We start from the raw sequence: 17537 nt of genomic DNA, 5'->3' as shown, positions 1-17537 counted from the left end.
CACACCAGCCAGAAGACTGATGCCTACAGATAAGTTGCTTCATGTCCACCTAAAACTCGGCTCCGTCTTTTCACGCTCAGGCTTCTTTCCCAAGCTCGATACCATGTTTTGTTCAACTAAAAAAAGCAGCATGAGAAAAACCAGAGAGATGCTTTCCACTGTCTGCTCTGAAGTCCAGTTTAGAGCATTGCTGACGCCAAAAATCAAGTGATTTCCTCCCGTTACTACCATTAAGGACAATAATATTCTCCAGTCAAAGCAGTCCGGCGGTTGCACTCTGCAGGGGTTTACGGACAGGTTCCCTCTCCCCTGATCCAGCTTTTTCTTACAAAGATGTTTGTGCTGCTTCCTCCTGAGTTACAAAGCAGGAATGTAGCAGAAATTTGCAAAGATATTAACAGGCCATGTCAGGGAAACTGAGAAAGCAAACACTAATAAAACAACCAGATGCAAACATAGCTGTTTCAAGCTAAGGGACTTTCCAAAATATGACATAGAGAAAGAGAAATCTCAGAGCTCTCACAACAGAGTCATGATCCATTTTGCTCTTTATCTAAATTCGTCAGATTCTGCATACCTCCCACCCACCCCAGCCACTCCACGGCTATAAAACCTTTCTGTTGGCTCGTCTGTGGAAGCAACTGGCTGACACAAAGCAATATTCTAGTGCCGCTGGCCAAACAAATGTATAACTTCAACACATTGCTATCTAACTATGCTTCAAGCCTATTTCTGGCCTTCCTTCAACAGCAGCAGATTGTGGTGCAGAAGGTTATGTTCACTCCCAAGGATGAAATCTAGGAGCAATAAAAAAAAAAAAAGCCTACATATATGAAAAACAAACAAACAAAAAAAAGCGCCAACCCCTCCCCCCACAACAGTGCCCAGCATTAGCTACTTGCTAAGTACCTACTATAATGAGTAACAAAACCATGCTGAGGCATGAATTAAACCAAAGCTGGTGGGAAATTCCTGCCAGGAGGGTGTTTTGCAGCTTATGGATTCTACATCTTGACATACCAAATAATGAAGCAGCTTCTGCCAAACACTGTGACTTCTCGTAGGGAAACTCCATGTCCAAGAGCAAAAAACTAACAATGGCTTTCCAAATCTGAGGCTTTTTCTGAAGAGAAGCATGTGGGAGGATATAAACCCAGAACAAAAAGTGACCTTTTAAAGACAAGGGGGACAAACAGCATCACCACACTTGCATCACACAATTTTTCCTACAGTGGTAGTTTCCAAAGGATATTTTATTGCCAGGGAATTTGACTTCAGTTTTCCGAACAAATTTAGATTACTCTTCAATTCCTTGTTAGCCATCCAGCACTACAGCTTCTGCTTTTTGCTCCTTCTCGATACGTCAGGGAGATAAATCATTCCCTACCTAAACATGGGACCGCGCCACCCTGCACGGTCCGTCCAGGCAAGGTCTCTCGGCTTCAGAGGGGCGCTGCCACGAAGGCGCTCAGCGGTGCGCTGGTGAGAGGGGGGGGGGGAAAGCAAGCACCCAGCACGATACCCCCGAGCTGCATCTGCTGCAGCCTGCTCCTCCTGCCCTGCACAACCCACCTGTGCCCCAAAGCAGTTGGCCAGGACAACCCGGCGCGGCTGTAAGGGCTGCCCAGACATCTACTGCTGTAGGCAGGAATTTTCATCCAGCAGACCAGATTTTTTGGAGGGTATCTTCAACCACATCAGGAAAGACATCCTCCCTGTGGCCTGCTGGATGACTGACAAAGGACAACTGTCAGCTCCCAGAGGGGCAGAGAACATTCTGCAAGTAGTTAAGCAGTTAGAGATATTTTTCCTTTCCATAATTTTGAGCATGTCATGATGAAACAGAGTTTGAAACAAAAAATTGACGTGATGCTCCATTACATGTATAAGCACAAACCTATGCTGTTAACCTTTAAAAAGTCAAAAATTATAAACACAATTAGACACAAAACAACAGTTATTCTGTCTTCAGGCTACAATCAGGAGGCAACACGCTGTTCCTCAGGCCAACAGGTCCGGGCTACCAGCCACAACATTGAACGTCTCCTGGAGTGGCTGTGCCCCATCGCCACTGCACAGCGGGTGGAGAGATGGAGCCACATGGCACTGATCCTGCTGCCACCCCATCCACCACACTGCTCCCAGTTCCTTCTGGGAAGAAAGCAAAAGGATCCCAGGACACCTGTGAGATAGCTGCCATGTAGGCAAAAGGGACAGGACCCTGGGGTGAAACGGGATAATTTGAACTGGCTGCGGAGGCCTCCCAGCAATGCCAACAAGAGCCAAGGTATCTGCCGAGTATCTGATGCATTGCCAGCCTCAGCTCCATTGCTCCAGGAGAAACTACTTGCTGACAACTGAGAAAGATCAGTCACCTCAGACTACACTGAAATTCCAAGAGTAATTTACTAAACGAGAAGTTGAAGCATAAAGTTACCTTAAATAGTTAGAGTCTATGACCTTGGAAATCATTCCTGGAGGACTCTATTTTGCCTCATCTTCCTGGGACTCGCAGATGGGATTTTAGCTGGTTTTGTGTTACTCATCTCCATCACGGACACTGCTTCACATTACACCTTCCTAATTCAGCAGCTCAGTGAATTAGAGGAATTAACCTGAACGCATTTAGCTGTAACCCTGTAGTCTACATCGCCGACTTGGATTGCTTGGCTTTAAGCACAAACAATATGTTTTCCCAGAGCTGTAAATAGGAACCGAGCAGCCACGCTGATGATTTAAATGCTGTATCAACAAGGAGAGTAGACAGCAAGTCTGATGCCCTTCTCAAAACATTAAGGTTAAGAAAAAACAAGACAAGCATATTAGGCTGGAGAATCCATGAAGCAAGTAATCTGGGCAGATGTGAATTTTTTTTGCAGAAATATTTGCAGAATCAATTTCAATTTCTATAATGTCTTCCTCCTTCCACCTCCCAAAGAACCCAGGGCACTCCAAACACAGTAAAAGTGTTGTTCATCATATTTAAAGCTCTATGGCAAAACGTTAGCTCGTGCTTTTGCAGCAATCTCCTGCTATTTCATATTGCTGGTTATACACATATTAAAGATCTCCTTTCCTCACAGCATACTCAGCCCATTAGAGCATTTTGTTTATAAACAGGATTAAATGCAGCCAATCTCTCACAGCCTTACGTTGCACATAATTAAATGCTCTATAATTTAACTATAGTCATGCAAGTGACGCACAGTACCACCTCCGTTACCTTGGACATGGGCCAGATGGCTTCCCTCCCACATCACACTGCTTCTATGCTAGAAGTAAATATTCAAGGGTAAAAGCAGGGAAAAATACTGGTATCCTCAGTCCCCAGAAGGGACCCTGGGCTAGCAGTGCGCAGGACGATGCTACCATACAACGCTATCTAAATGGAAAGATTTTACTCTCTTCTCAGCTAGCAAGAAGTTTGCCTATTTTGTTCCCTTTTACTCGTCCGCTTCCCCTCGGGTCTCAGCACAACGCGGTCCATGCGGACATTCCTTACCATATTAGGCAGCGAGAGGCCAGAAAGTGGAAGACTCGGGGCCTTCCTCAGCTTAAGAAGACAGTCCGCAGGCACGTCCCCAGTGCCACGCTTCCCCCCACGGCACTGGGGAAGGGTGGCAATAAAATCGTGGGATGCGGGGCAGTTGCAAAGACTCCCAGGGCTCCCAATACATGCAGTCTGGCTACGACAGACAAGTCCCAAAACACTCACTAAAGCCATTTCTGATCTGTCAGTTGTTTATCAAATCCATCTTTTAACAGAGGTAAACACCACGATTACCAAAGCTAGACTGGAAGCCTCTGTGGAGGGTAAAACGCCACTAAAAGCAAAAATATAGGTGAGAAAAAGAACATACCAAAATCGGGACCCCCAAGTCATAACTCTGAAACAGGTGTAACCCTAAGGAATTTAACTTGTATGAGGAAATTTCCAGTCCATTGGACTTCCCTTAGAATTCACAGAATCAATCTTACAAATTCAGCCCTTCTAAGACAGAGGCTTAGTTTTTGTTAGTACCCAGCTGCATCTGGTGATTTCGTGTTAGTAGCAGAATTAGGCAGAACACGTAATATTTACAAAACAGAGCGGGTTTGAATGGCGTTTTGCAGAATGTAAAATACTCGTGTTTCATAAATCAAAGTACAGGGAGCCAGAAATGGAGCCTACTTAATACACTTACTGTGATTGTAATCCATAATCGTATGTTCCAGTGTTATTCCTGCATAAAAGTTAATTCCATTAATGGGTCTGGGTTTTACACTGCGCTATACAGACTGCCCCAGAGGAAGTTCACGAGAACAGATGTTTTCTTTGACACTTTCACTGCCCAGAAATTGTTACTTTACCGACATGACACGCAGCGCACTCCCCTGTATTTAAAGCTTTTCTTTGACCAACAATTTTAACACATGGGTGAGGCACATTTGCAACGCTACTAAAGAGAACTTCAAGGAGATAACATTCTTTAAAGGATAACAAACATTGTTCTATTTCTCTCATGTATGGCATTTCAAATACACTTTTCGTCCAAATTGGTACCCCGTTTCTGCTGCTGCTTAATGGCTGTGGCAAGACAGGTACAAGTCAAAGCCAGAAGAGCCAGGGATAAGGAAAACCCTTTCCGAAATGTCACATTGGACCATCCTCTTTAGCCTTCATCATTACTGCTGCACTTGCTGCATCCCAGACTAGAGGCACTGGTTCACATCTGCACCGGCTGTACCGTGTTCGTACTCCCTGTGCCCCCCCCACCAGGGAATTCTCGCCGGTATTTCGGTCGCTGCCTGGCAGGGAGCAGAGGTTTCCCAATGCCAGCCTGCCCACTCTGCTCTGGTACTAGCACAATCTTTCAGACTGTCATCACTTCTGCTTTCTGAGAAACAGAGACTAGACTGTGGCCAGACTCTTTCCCCCCACCTCTGGTTCAAACTCAGGTCTCTTCAGACCAGCAAAGGCTCTTTCCTTTGCGGAACCACGCAAAAAACTCCCCCAGAGCTGCTTCCCCAGAGGCTTTTTCCAGCTGAAGTCCTTGTGCCCTTGAACATTTATTCCACAATAAAACTTTGTCTGCTCTTCCAACTTTCCGCAACGCATCCAAGCAGTCTGCATCGCCAGGAGAGCGGCAGGGCCGGCAGAGCATGCGCGCAGGTGGCCCGACACATCCTATTAGGAGACTGCAGGCAGCTGCCTACACCTCAGCCAGAGTGTCTGGGCTGGTTTCCCACGCTGGTGCTCATAAGTTTCAGCCAGAATAATTCATCCACTTAGAACAACATGTATTTACTCCTTTTTTTTCAAAACCTGCGTTTACCTTTCCTTTGCTAATCTCCGGCGCTGCGCAGTTTGGAGGAGGGAATTCAAGTTGGGCCTTTTCTGGCTCACGTGAAAATCTTCCCAAGATCAGCCAAGATATAAACACTTGGAGGACAAACCCGACCCCCTCACATCAAATCAGGAGAGTTTTGGGGGTCTGTAACTAAAATGAGACACTTCAGTGTGATTGGGTCCACAACTCTGATGGTGGTACCTGCTATTCTAGAATGATTATTACTGATGAATTAATGATCATTAATTGTACTTCCTGCTTGATACTAGAACAGAAAGCAAGGAGCTGCTCCGTGACTCTTGCCAAAATGATGGCCAGCTAGCAGGGCAGAAATCTCTCTGATTTGGATGTAAAATAAACCAGTCAAGCCTGATCAAGTGACAAGATGCCGGAGGCATGCAGTAAAAAAAACGAACCTGAAAACAGATAAAACCAAGAGGACTGGGAGAATGTGAAAAACAGCACCAGCAGAGTGGAAGGAAAGTCTAACCCAGGGTCTAGCATATGCAACGTGCCTAAGGGAAGAGGGGACTGTCACCACCAAGCACGTGCACAAGGGGACCAAGGGAACCAAAGCAAAGTTGCTCTGCTAGTACATGGGAACCCACAAGAAAATCACAGGAAGACAGAAGGACTCCTTGCTACTGATTTGCGGAAAAACAGCATCAGAGACTGGATGACCCTGAATTTTTGGGCAGGAACATATGGTGGGTTCTTACGAGGTGCAATTTACCCATTTACACAAGTGGTGAGGACTGTGCTCAGTAGCGTTTTCAGCAATTTTAGACTCTAGGAAGCCTCCAAACCTGCAGCCTCAGACACTCTTTTGTCTTAATTTAGCTAATGTGGGACAACTTCCCAGAAGAACAAGACATTCTCAGCAAGTCCAAAACACGACTGCTGGAAACAAGGTGTCCCTATTATTATTACTTCTTACACATTACAAAATATCCCTCCTTCACTCTTACTGTGAGGCAGCAGAAGTGTCAAAACAATTTTAGGGATGATAAAAGGCTGAATCTTTCATGCAGGGCTAAGTGGAAGATTTAACGAAGCCGTGTACCACCATGAGCAGAAACCCCTGTGGGAAGAGCTGGGCTACTCGAAGCAGGAACATCCCGCACTCCACGTTGCAGAGTAAGCTCTTGGAAAGCAAAGGCTGGCACGGAAGGATAAGCACATGCTAAGAGCCACCCCAGCACCGTACCAGCCTCGGGTCCCCAGCAGGTTCACCGTCACCTTGCCCCATTGCGACAGAGCATTGCAAAAAGGGAAAGAAAAATATACTCGGAAGAGCGTTACCCAAAATTTCAGCAAAGAACCAGTTAATTTAAACAAAATGATGCTTCAACCACTCTACTGAATTGCGAAGTACGTGGAAAGGCTACCGCAAGTTCAGCGTTTTCTGGCAAAGATTAAACGTCACACAAGCAGGCTGACCCCTAGGCAACCTTAAATTTGCTGTTTCCCAGGTCTTGCACATCACGTTTTAATAGTCTGGAAGTGTATTTAGCTTTAGTAACATCATCAGAGTAAGTCATATTGTCAAGCTCAAATGTCTTTTAGACAAAGACAGATAAAGCCAGAAGAAATCAATGCAATTTGGAAGGACTTAATAATTATTATAAAAGAAAAGAGAGAGCCTCAAAGGATAATGAGACTGTTGCAAGAACAGGGGAACAATGAACAGTCTCTGACGTGTTGCTTGCCAAGACAATTTCCCACAAGTAAACAAGTCCACGAGGAGACAAGAGCGCAGATTTTAGAAATACAAAACTTAATGTCCAAAATAACAGTGTTGGGGCAATTCTGAGATACAAGGTCATGCTCCTTCCTGGGGACACCTGACAGCCACACTCCCCGGCCACCACAGCCTCTGACAGCACTCTCAGGAGGGCACTCAACCCCTGCTGCTGCTGCAGACCCGCCAGCTTTGAGAACTGCCTATGGAGCTCTCGAAGAGCCAACTTCTGAACTTAGGCCAGTCTGTAGATGTTCTCTGTCCTTCAGACAAGAAATCAGTAAGCCATGTGCTTCTCAGAGCTACCTCCCGGTTCGTACCCAGCTCCTGAACAGAGCCTGAACCTCTCGTATAAACAAGAGTAAAGCCACAGACTTCTTGCCACCAACACTCAAGAGTGAAACACCAGCTATGTAGATGTGCTTTCACTTACCCGGGGTTCCTTCACTTCCTCATTTCCATCAACTTCATCATCATCCTAGGATGAAAAGCAAACAATTTAACTAGGCAGCCTTGGAGACAACAAAATTTCATCACAGGAAGATAATGTATTGCTTATGATTTCACGTGAAAGCTAAGAACACATCGAAAGAAATGCCTGTCTGGATGCTTTTGGCTGACTTTTGGGGCCAGATCAGGCTTGGTAACCCAAGGGCCATTTAGAAGCTGTTCATACTGGGGACAGACTCTCGAGATGGCTACTGCAATCTGGATGTTCCTCAAGGGTCAGCGGGAGGAGGAGCAGGGTACCCACGGCACACGTCAACACTGTGCCCAGGGGACAAGTGCGACACTTGGGAAGCCTGCGCATCTGAAACGTTGACATAACGTTGACTTTCAGAGAATATTCTCCATCTCGGCTAAACACCAGGAGGAAAGACTAGTCATCCCAGACAGCTTGCACTTAGGCAGGCTCTGTGACCCACTGCTGCTTTGTAACAGCTCCAGGTTCTCGCGGAGCAGTGGAAAGGTACCAGGGCACCACACTGCTCCGTGCTGAACTCAAGGTGCTTCAGAATTTGGAGCTGCAGATTTGTATCGAGACGATGGGGAAATGCACTAAAACTGAGAAGTGTTTGCCTTCTGCTCTGAAGCGAGGAATATTACTACAATGATCCAGCAGACAACTGGGCAAGCTGTAAAGCATTTAACTACCAAAACAATAAGTAAAAAAAAAAAAAAAAAAAATCACATTTGGCACGCAAGTGAAAAAATTGTAAGAATCATTTGAAAATAATAAAAAAAGGGGGTGTCTGTGGTATGTCTTTCAACAGACATTCTGAGGCTTCCAGCAGGGCCATTCAACTTGTCTGTAACTCCAAATATTCAAGATATCTACTGCTGCCACGAGGGAGACCACTGGGGCTTTTGTTCCTTGTGTTGCGCAGGAAGCCTCTACCCCGGGTGTACCAGGCAGGCGGCATGTCCACAGCTGGACAAGAACTGCTGCAGGCTTCTCAGCCGTGATTTTGTAATACTTATTCTCTCGTGAGAACGGTGATCTATTTTTCTACCCGACCCTCTAACCAAGGTTTGGAGGGTGATCTTCCCCTCAGACTGAAGAAAACCGTTTGGAACCTAGACTAAGAGAAATGATGACGACACAGGCAGCTCTTCTGCCTTGATACTGTGCATCCTCTGGTGCTGGGCAGGGGATGCAGACACAGGTTTTATTCCTCACTGTCTTCCTTCTCGGGGGCCTAAAGCGCAGCCAGACTTGGGCTCAGAGGAATCTGAAAATAATTCCAGTGGCTCATGACCTCCTTCTTCCACAGGAACTAGACTTCTAAACCCTCTTCTCCTGTGTGGGCTCTTTCACGGTGATTTACGGCTCAAGAACAGGCTTCCCGGAGCCTGCTGCTTGGGTGTCACATGGGCCAGAGATGGGATTCCTTTGGAAGTGCCAGTCTGAAATAGAGTTGGAGTGGGAAGGACTACTGGAAAAATCAACTGACTTGGAAAAAAATGTGAAGCTTGGAATTGGAGGGAAATTCACCCTGAATATTACAGAATGAGTTTCTCTTCTCTAAGGAACTTGAACTTACATCTTTTGTCGAGAAAATGATGCCAGTGCCTCTTCGTCTCTCTTTTGGCCGCCGCCTCTCTCGGATCGACTGTTTGTTTGGAGATCTGTCGTCTAAATCCTGATCTTCACACTCTGGACAAGCAAAGAAAGACTGCTTTGGTTTCAGTGACTTAGATCTGTGCTGTGCTTTTGCTAAGGTACTGGGGCTCTTTCCAAGCCAATCGAGATCATCTTGGCTTGTGTCAGGTTACAAAGGAGTTATTAAACTGAATGGAATGGAATCTCAGTGCCCTACTACATCTGGTTACTCACACTCCTTCCTTTTCAGAGCCCAGATAGGTTACCCTAGCAGTCAGCTCTCCCCAGATCATCCCGACTTACTCCTGTTCAGAGGACAAACTGTACTGTACCGGGGGAATCTAAGACCTAAACGCTCCATGGATTACTATCTCATTTACTTATCTGAAATGGAAAACATCCTTTTTATCCCTGTTGTTACAAGCAACACGCTGCATCCTACATTAAGATTTCCATTTAAACAAATAACATTTGTTTTGCGAGGTGGCAGCTCCCCATACCGCTCCCCTCAGAATAACAAGTAAACTCATTCTCTCTGTCTGTACACATTGGAAGTTCTGAACCTCATGAAAATCCCTGAGCTTTGACTGTTCTTCAAGCTCCTGGGTACATACCATTTTTCTCCATCTCTGTGGCTGCACCTCTGAAGTCTGCTGGATTCACAGAGTCAAGACCTAGATACTTATTTGTTCGAGTCAGGTATGAACTTGTATAAAGGAGAGGTGCTGACGTGGAAGGAGACACAGGCGTCGTCGGTTTGTCTGGCTGTATTGGGCACCTTAATCGCCGATAGCCAGTCTATAAACAAAGAACCGTGACGAAAAGTTAGCAGAATGGAGAGGAACAAGCAGATTTGGGATTTCAGGGAGTTCGGTAATCTTTCAGTGCGTTTTCTTCACTGCTGCTGCAAGTGGTGACCTCCATCCGCCAGACCAGGTTCATTCCATCAGACAGGGATGAATATTAAAAGCATTGCACAGCTACAATGTGAAAGCAACCTCGCATCGCTGCGAAGTCTGGGCTCAGTCTCTTTGTCCCTACAGCCAATAGCAGGGCAAACAAGTTACCTAATAGAAACTAATGATTTTGAGTAAAAACCAGCAGTGATGCGAGGGTGCTTTCCATTACACACAGAACATCTGTGGAAAAATGTGAACACAAAGCCTCAGCCCAGCCTGCACGGCAAGGATGGATCCAGGCCACATTTCTATCATTAGGCTTTTCATTCCACTTTCTGTGATTTACACAGTTTTATTATCTGGCAAAAGACAGAAAAGTGAAATTCCCAGCAGAAAGCAAAGGCACAGCTAACCTCTAACACCTACATACCCACACCCCTCGTGCAGACAGACCGCCGAGGTGCGGTACTACTCCTCTGGATGACTCCTTCCCGGCAAGCCTGCCCCCTTTAAAAATACACCGACTCCCCAAAAGAATTTCTCCCAATCTCAGCTATACTAAATGGCTTTATTAACTCTGAAACAATGAGAATTGAGGCCAGGAGGATCACCTCCTCATCTGTATTTCTGCTCCACCGTGACCGGGTCTCCTGCCTCTCACTGCTGTCCTCAGCAGGCTCGGTGCTCTCCGCTTTCTCACTTTGCTGTTCCTGAGCTTGCCGCTCTGCCCGAGACCGGCTGAAGGTTCGCTCTGCCTCCTGAAGGTCTGTCAGTGTCACACCCTGGGAAGAAAGTAAAAGTGAATTTTTCAATTTACGCAATTCGATTTCAAGTCTTCCAGGTCAGTTTAAAATGCCCTGCAGGCTTCTACCCAGCCAGGCTGTTTCATCTCCGTGTTAAGAGAAAGAAGAGAATTCTCTTGGCTTTAACACATTTCTCAGTCTACCGACATAATCACTGACTCAAAGCAACCCAAATATACGTGATCAAGCTACAAACTAAACGGCAGGTATACTGCAGAGATCAGACCCCTGGAATCCAACTCGCGCGTGCCTGGGGGAGCGCTCCGTAATAACTGTTCGCAGGGGCGTTTGCCAGAGCCTCTCCAACACAGCGAGAGGGTAGACAAGCCCCTCATCCTAAGTAATAACAGAAGAGCAGAAGAAGATCTTGCCTCTCTATCCATCAGCTCTCTTTATCCTACACACAGACATCAGTATTTCCATTCTTTACCTGCGTAGACCTGCGAGTCTGCCGGGCCTGCCTGGATCGTGCCTTCCTCAGTGATTCTGCCTCCTCATCCCGCACTGGAGTCAGATATGACCTAGGGAAAAAAAGGGCAGAAGAGGTTAAACCAAAAACAGATGGTCTGCCTTCTCATCTCTGCGAGCTCCCGAGCTGAGATATTATTCTCTTTCATACGGATAAAAATCATTCTTAGTTCCGTCTACCAAGACTACAGTCTCCTGCTTTGGGACAACTTCCCTATGAGCATACGATACACAGATGTTCACATGTTGTTCTCCCTGGAGTCTCTAAATTATCTCCAGTGTTGAACATGTTCTGTTAAAAAAGGTGCAACTATTTAGTATATTATTTGCAGCATTCCATGTCATTGCAGCATTAGGAAAAAACCCCAAACCACCAAATGCACAAATCACCTCTCATTCAGATAAAGATCTCAGGAACAGAAATCCTGCACTGACACATTCCTCAGACCCCCCCTTCCCGTCGTTATAGTCATGATCATACTCCTGCAATCTGCTGTCTTCTTCAGTACGAAACCCATCAGAGCTAGCGACTGGCTGAACTGCAGGTATCTTACAAAGCCAAAACACCTTGAAAAAAAGCAATAAAATGGAAGAATGACCTTCACACACCGGATTAAACCGAGTTCCTTAACACTGGAAAACACACAGTTAAAATACAGGGCCGGTCACCAGGAGATTTCATTAAACCTGGGAGACTTCAAAAGAATTATTCAAATGAAAACATGTAAGGTGAACTCTCTGCCCCAGCATCCACTGGAAGAACTGGAGGGGGATGCGGCAGCGCTGGGCATCGCACAGCAGTATGTCTGAGCTCCACGTTACAGAACCACAGGATCATTTAGGTGGGAAAAGACCTTAATATCACCGAGGCCAACTGTTAACCCAGTGCTGCCAAGCTCGCCATTAAACCACGTCCCTAAGCACCGCATCTACACTACACCTTTTCAGCCCCTCCAGCGATGGTGACGCCGCTGCCTCCCTGGGCAGCCTGCTCCAGTGCCTGACCACCCTTTCGGTGAAGATGTTTTTCCTCATGTCCAACCTAAACCTCCCCTGGAGCAACTTGAGGCCGTTTCCTCTCGGCCTGTCACTTGTTCCTTGGGAGAAGAGATGGATACCCACCTCGCTACAGCCTCCCGTCCGGCAGCTGTAGGGAGCCATGAGGGCCCCCCCGAGCTGCCTCCTCTGCAGGCTGAACCCCCCCCAGTTCCCCCAGCCGCTCCTCAGAGCACTTGTGCCCCAGCCCCTGCCCCAGCCCCGCTGCCCGGCTCTGGACATGCAAAGCTGCTCCGTGCTGGTGGCGTGGCTTCTGTCTTGGGAAAGATTAATTAGATCAAACTCTTCAGCCTGGTTAATAGGGAATGATTATTAAGACTGTCTCACTGCAAGGATGAAGGTGCCTGAAATGTTCTTTTGTAGGTCTACCACTGCCACGGGTTAAGAGTATCAAAGATCTACGTGTGTTCGAAGAATAATTAGCCAAGTGAGGGATGAAGATCTATCAAGGAATACGCTCACTTTGTCCTTGGACTCTTTGCCTGGTTCTCCACTACAGACCACCTCCACGGAAAAGGGAATGGGCTGAACGGATTCTGCATCTGATCCCGTAAGTTCATATTAGAAAGATTACTAACTTGGCTGCACCACGACGAAACCTCAAAGAACCAGGGAATCTGGATCATTCTAAAATCACGTGCCGTGATGGCTTCTGTCCACCTTCACGGTCTCGTGCTCAGCGCTGACGTAGCTGTGCAGCCAAGTGCAGCCGGTCTCCGGCACCCGGCGGAGACACCGCGTAACTGGGGTTCCTTGGACTACTGGCGGGACACCCACGGCAGCTAGGCACCCTGCACGTCGAGCACTGGCAGGGCACACGTGAGAGGTTCTCACCTAAAACTGCCGCAAGTATCTGACCCAATAAATTGTGCCCTGAACTCCCCTGATCTCCAAAGGGAGCACAAAGGATCGATCCCCGTGCTGGAGACGCTGCGCTGCAGACCTCCGGAGGAGATGAATCACGCGGTGGGAGCTTGCTACAACAGAGATGTCTACACCCGAGCTGGCCAGGCGCGCTGAACCGCACTTCCAGGGGGCGATTTATCACCTTCAGAAAGAGCCTCCAGCACAGATCATGTGAATGCATTGCAGAGGAGCTCATTTCTCCCCATTGATTACCCAGACAGGCACACGAGCTGTGATGGATACGCCAACACGGAAAGGGCCTAGAATTCCGAGGGATGATTGCCTCCCAAGAATTCACTGTTTCCTCAACAAAAAAGCTGCTGTTTGATGAGTGAAAGCTGTGCAACTCCTCATTTTGCAGACAAGTCATTCTCTTCTGCTCTCCTCTATGCAGTGCATCGGTGTTACCCAGGTAATGGCACGTTAAGGAAACAATAAGCATTTTCTGCAGCTTTTGACACAGAATAGCTGATATTTGCACAACATCCAGAAGTAATAAGCCACCTACAGGAAGAATGCATTTGCAAAATATACTGCAAATTAAGTTCAGGGCAGTATTAAAAAAAAAAAAAAAAAAAGCCAAACCCAAACCCTAAAAAATATATTCCTGAAACATATAAGCCAATTATATTTGTAGCTAAGGAAGGTGGGCAGTGTACCGCAACAGCTTTGAATCAGCGGCTTTTAGGTCTCATATTCTCCAATGAGGACACAGGCGTGTAGGAGCTACATGCACACGATGGGAAGGAGATACGACCTGCCTTTGCCTGAGGAGGAATGTGGCTCACACAAGAGCACGTACGCCACATGGGCACAGCGTGCTTCTGCAGGAACACTCCTGGTACGTGTGAGCAACACGAGGTCACGCTTACAGCAGCTGAAGTACTTCTGCACACAAAAGGAAATAGTACTGAACTCCTTGCCGCTGGCTGGATGTGAGAAAGGACGAAACAGATTTTCAAAGCAGTTTTAAAAAAGGTTAGGCACATGGGTGGAGAGGAGGCTGGGCATGCTGCTGCTGAGCCCTGGGGGCTGCTTGGCAGCAGGGTCCGCAGGGGCAGGAGTGCAGCAAGGCTGCAGCGTTTCCCTTGTTCCAGTGTTTAGCTACAGCTCTGCGTCCAGGAGTGCACAGATACAGCAAGAGAAAACCATTTCGTGTCTCTCACCCCATCACCCTCCCAGACTTTTTTCCTCTGCTCTCCCATAATTCATATAAGACTACAAGTATGTTAAAACATCATTAGCAATTTTGGGTGCCCAACCTGCAACGGTGACTTAATCTTCAGACGAGCACATTTTGCAAATCAGAGTGGCTCAGTCTGGGCTGCAGCCTGTATCGATTGCTAACTTTTGGTTTCTTTCCATTTACACAACCCCCCACATCTTGGAGCTCACCCAAAGCCATTTTAACAAGCACGAGATAACTGAATTTTCTGAAACAAGTCGGCAGAAGCACTGCACAGTGACATAGCTGGTTTCTCTGAGTGAGCAGCGACAGTCTTTTTCTGGTGATGAAAGAAAGTGGCTGTGCTGTAAATATTTCAAATGCAAACCGCAGACACCATACCTGCTGGCAATTCAATCACATTCTTACTCTATTGGGGTTTGGGTTTTTTGTTGTTTTTTACCTTTGTGGGAAGGAGGGAGGGTAAGGACAGATTTTACAATTTTAGGTGATGCTTCACTTTGCTTACAAGCTGAATTTTAAGAGACCTCAGCATGCTAAATGGGATGGAAGACAGAAAGAGAGAACAAATTCACTGAAAGGAGATGGCAAGTCTGATGCAGCCACAAAGCAAGGCTGGGCTGGATTACAGAGGGAGAGCAATACTGTACTCTCCAAAGCAGAAAAATTGCAGATCACAGCAAGCTGCAGGGGACAGACAGCAAATGGGGTACAAGGCAGTCTGTAAACAATTCACGGAGTTTTTAATTACGTTTTCAAGAAACACATCACTTGCGAACTGCAGTATCTATGTCACCCTATTAATTCAAGCAAATATCACATGATCCAAGCCGATCTTCAAAGAAATGGTCCTATGCGTTGTACTTCCTTGCAATAAGCTTTCTCTGAGAAATACATGAAGTAAGAGCAGCCATCATGCCAAGTTCCGGGCACACATAAAGCAGAACAGATTTCTCCTAGAGTTCTGGTTGCAAGTGCAAGCAGCAGAGTATAAATTGTTAGAGATGTGTATGTGAAAGTCAGCAAAAACACTGCAGAAGTTTATAGTTCCCAGAGACAGAGACAAGTGTGTCCTGCTGCCACGAGAGAGCTACAAGCTTTTGATTCGTGCATGAACTAGAAAAAAGCTGGGAACTGAATGATGAATCTGCCCCCCACTTAACTCTTCCTTTTTTCAAGAAAACACCGACTTCCTCTGTTAACTCTTTTTATCAGGACAGTGCAACACCAAGATGGATTCCAACTACTCATCACTACCTCATGGCAAAAGGAGCTGCAGTAAGATACTAATAGAAGGGGAGATTCAAAACAGGGCAATACTGAGCCTGGACATACATGATGGTAAACCAAGAATGCAAAAGCAAATGTGTATGTTCGAGAACATTTGCCAGAGGGAAAAAAAGAACATAACGTGGAGAGAAACCCTTTCCAAGTAAAGGGTGAATGATGCTGAAAAAAAAATAATTACAATCCCCTGTTAATTGGTGCACAGATAGCAAGAACAGATGACGAATTTCTCCAAGGAACACAGAAGCTTCTGATCCTCTTTTTACAGTGCTGGGCTTCTTCCCTGCCTCCCTGAACTCCTTTAAGCGCTGAAGAGACTGAAGCGTTTGTGGCAAACACGACCTACCAGCATGCAGAGCCTTTTGGCAGAATGACATCACCCAGTCCCAGAGGGAACACCAAGAATGTGCAGAACTTGGAGTTTTACATTTTCACACTTCATTGACCCAGCACTGGAAAAGCACTTGCCTAAAAGACACTCACCTACACACATCAGAACTGGCGACAAATTTAGAAGCGAAACATTCATTATATGCTACAGCTGCCTTCTTGTCGAGGTGGATTCAAGGCATCTCATCCTGCTGTCAGCACACCAAAACCTGAGATACACCCACCCCCCACCCCCCCGAGAGCTGCAGCAGCCCACAACGGGTTCCCTCCATCCCATCAGGTCCTTCTCCAATAAACTCATGTTCCTGCAGCAAGTGCAGTAAGGATACGGTTGGCAGCCAGTAGCTATAGCGTGTCTGGTCGCTGCAGATGCGGGTTGTGGACCAGGCTATGCTCCATGCGGCTCTGCAGGACAGCTTGCCCTGGGCAGCAGCCGCTCCGCTGGTCCTCTCTGGCTCCTCTCATCTCTTTCTAGTTCAGGAGTGAGACTCTGAACTACACTCAGTAGACTAGGAACTATAGCGACAGTTTTCCTGGAAGGCAGGACAGGCTTCTGGTTCTTCCAGATCTGGAAAATGCAGGTGAAGGGGAGCCAGGCACAGCTTTGGCTTCCTGCACACGAGGTGGCACCTTAGGCATATGAAAAGCCATACAGATATTCAGATTCCAAAATCTCTGAAATAGCTGTTTTTAACAGTACAGTATCACCACTCCAAACACTGCAGTATTTTTAAAAATATCATACATATATCTCTTATATATACATGTATATGTATATCCATGTTTTATATATATATACCTACACACACACTCTGAAAAAAGGAAGATAGAAAAAAATAAAGCCCAGCAAAAGCCTCTAGTACTGATACTGTTCCCCTCGAAACAATTGGAAAAGTACAGCATCCCAGCAATGCATTCCTACAAACTGGAAATTTGCCATTAGCTAAGAAACTATCTCTAAGCTGGGGGAGGGAAGAGAAGCAAGTGCAAGTTTTGGAGGCAACAATGCTGACAGCAGTTCCCGAAATACAATTCCTTAAGTTAGATAACAAAGTATGTACCCAGCAGCAAGTCAAATAGTTGACAATTACAGGGAAACAGTCAGAAAAAGACTCTTTCCTGCTCTCTCATCCAAACAACAGGTTTCAGTTCTTCACAGTATTTCTCCCTGCACGAACGCGTTCTGTGCGCCAGCCCAGCAACTGAAAACACTCATCAGAGAAACCGCCACGAAAAGTTGGCCGACTATAATTTGAGAAGACATTCAACAGGCAGGAGAGAAGGGCAACATGTCAGACCCTGCAAGCGTTAGAGCTGGGAACGAGGGGAGAGACAGCCAGACAATGCGGAGTTATTTAATAAGCTGA

General features: G+C 46.5%; 1 protein-coding gene across 1 annotated transcript in view; it reads right to left on the bottom strand.

The window, feature by feature from the left end:
* The window catches only part of PPP1R12B (protein phosphatase 1 regulatory subunit 12B), a 124331-nt gene that overhangs the window by 38439 nt on the left and 68355 nt on the right, over positions 1 to 17537 (bottom strand). The window contains 5 exon segments of the mRNA XM_040616460.1: positions 7505 to 7549; positions 9117 to 9229; positions 9790 to 9973; positions 10686 to 10856; positions 11308 to 11398. Coding sequence (XP_040472394.1) covers positions 7505 to 7549; positions 9117 to 9229; positions 9790 to 9973; positions 10686 to 10856; positions 11308 to 11398 — 604 coding nt within the window.

The sequence above is a fragment of the Falco naumanni genome, chromosome 17 (genome assembly GCF_017639655.2).
Source record: "Falco naumanni isolate bFalNau1 chromosome 17, bFalNau1.pat, whole genome shotgun sequence".
NCBI lineage: Eukaryota > Metazoa > Chordata > Aves > Falconiformes > Falconidae > Falco > Falco naumanni.
Note: the sequence above shows the minus strand (reverse complement) of the source record. Positions and strands in the feature narration are given on the sequence as shown.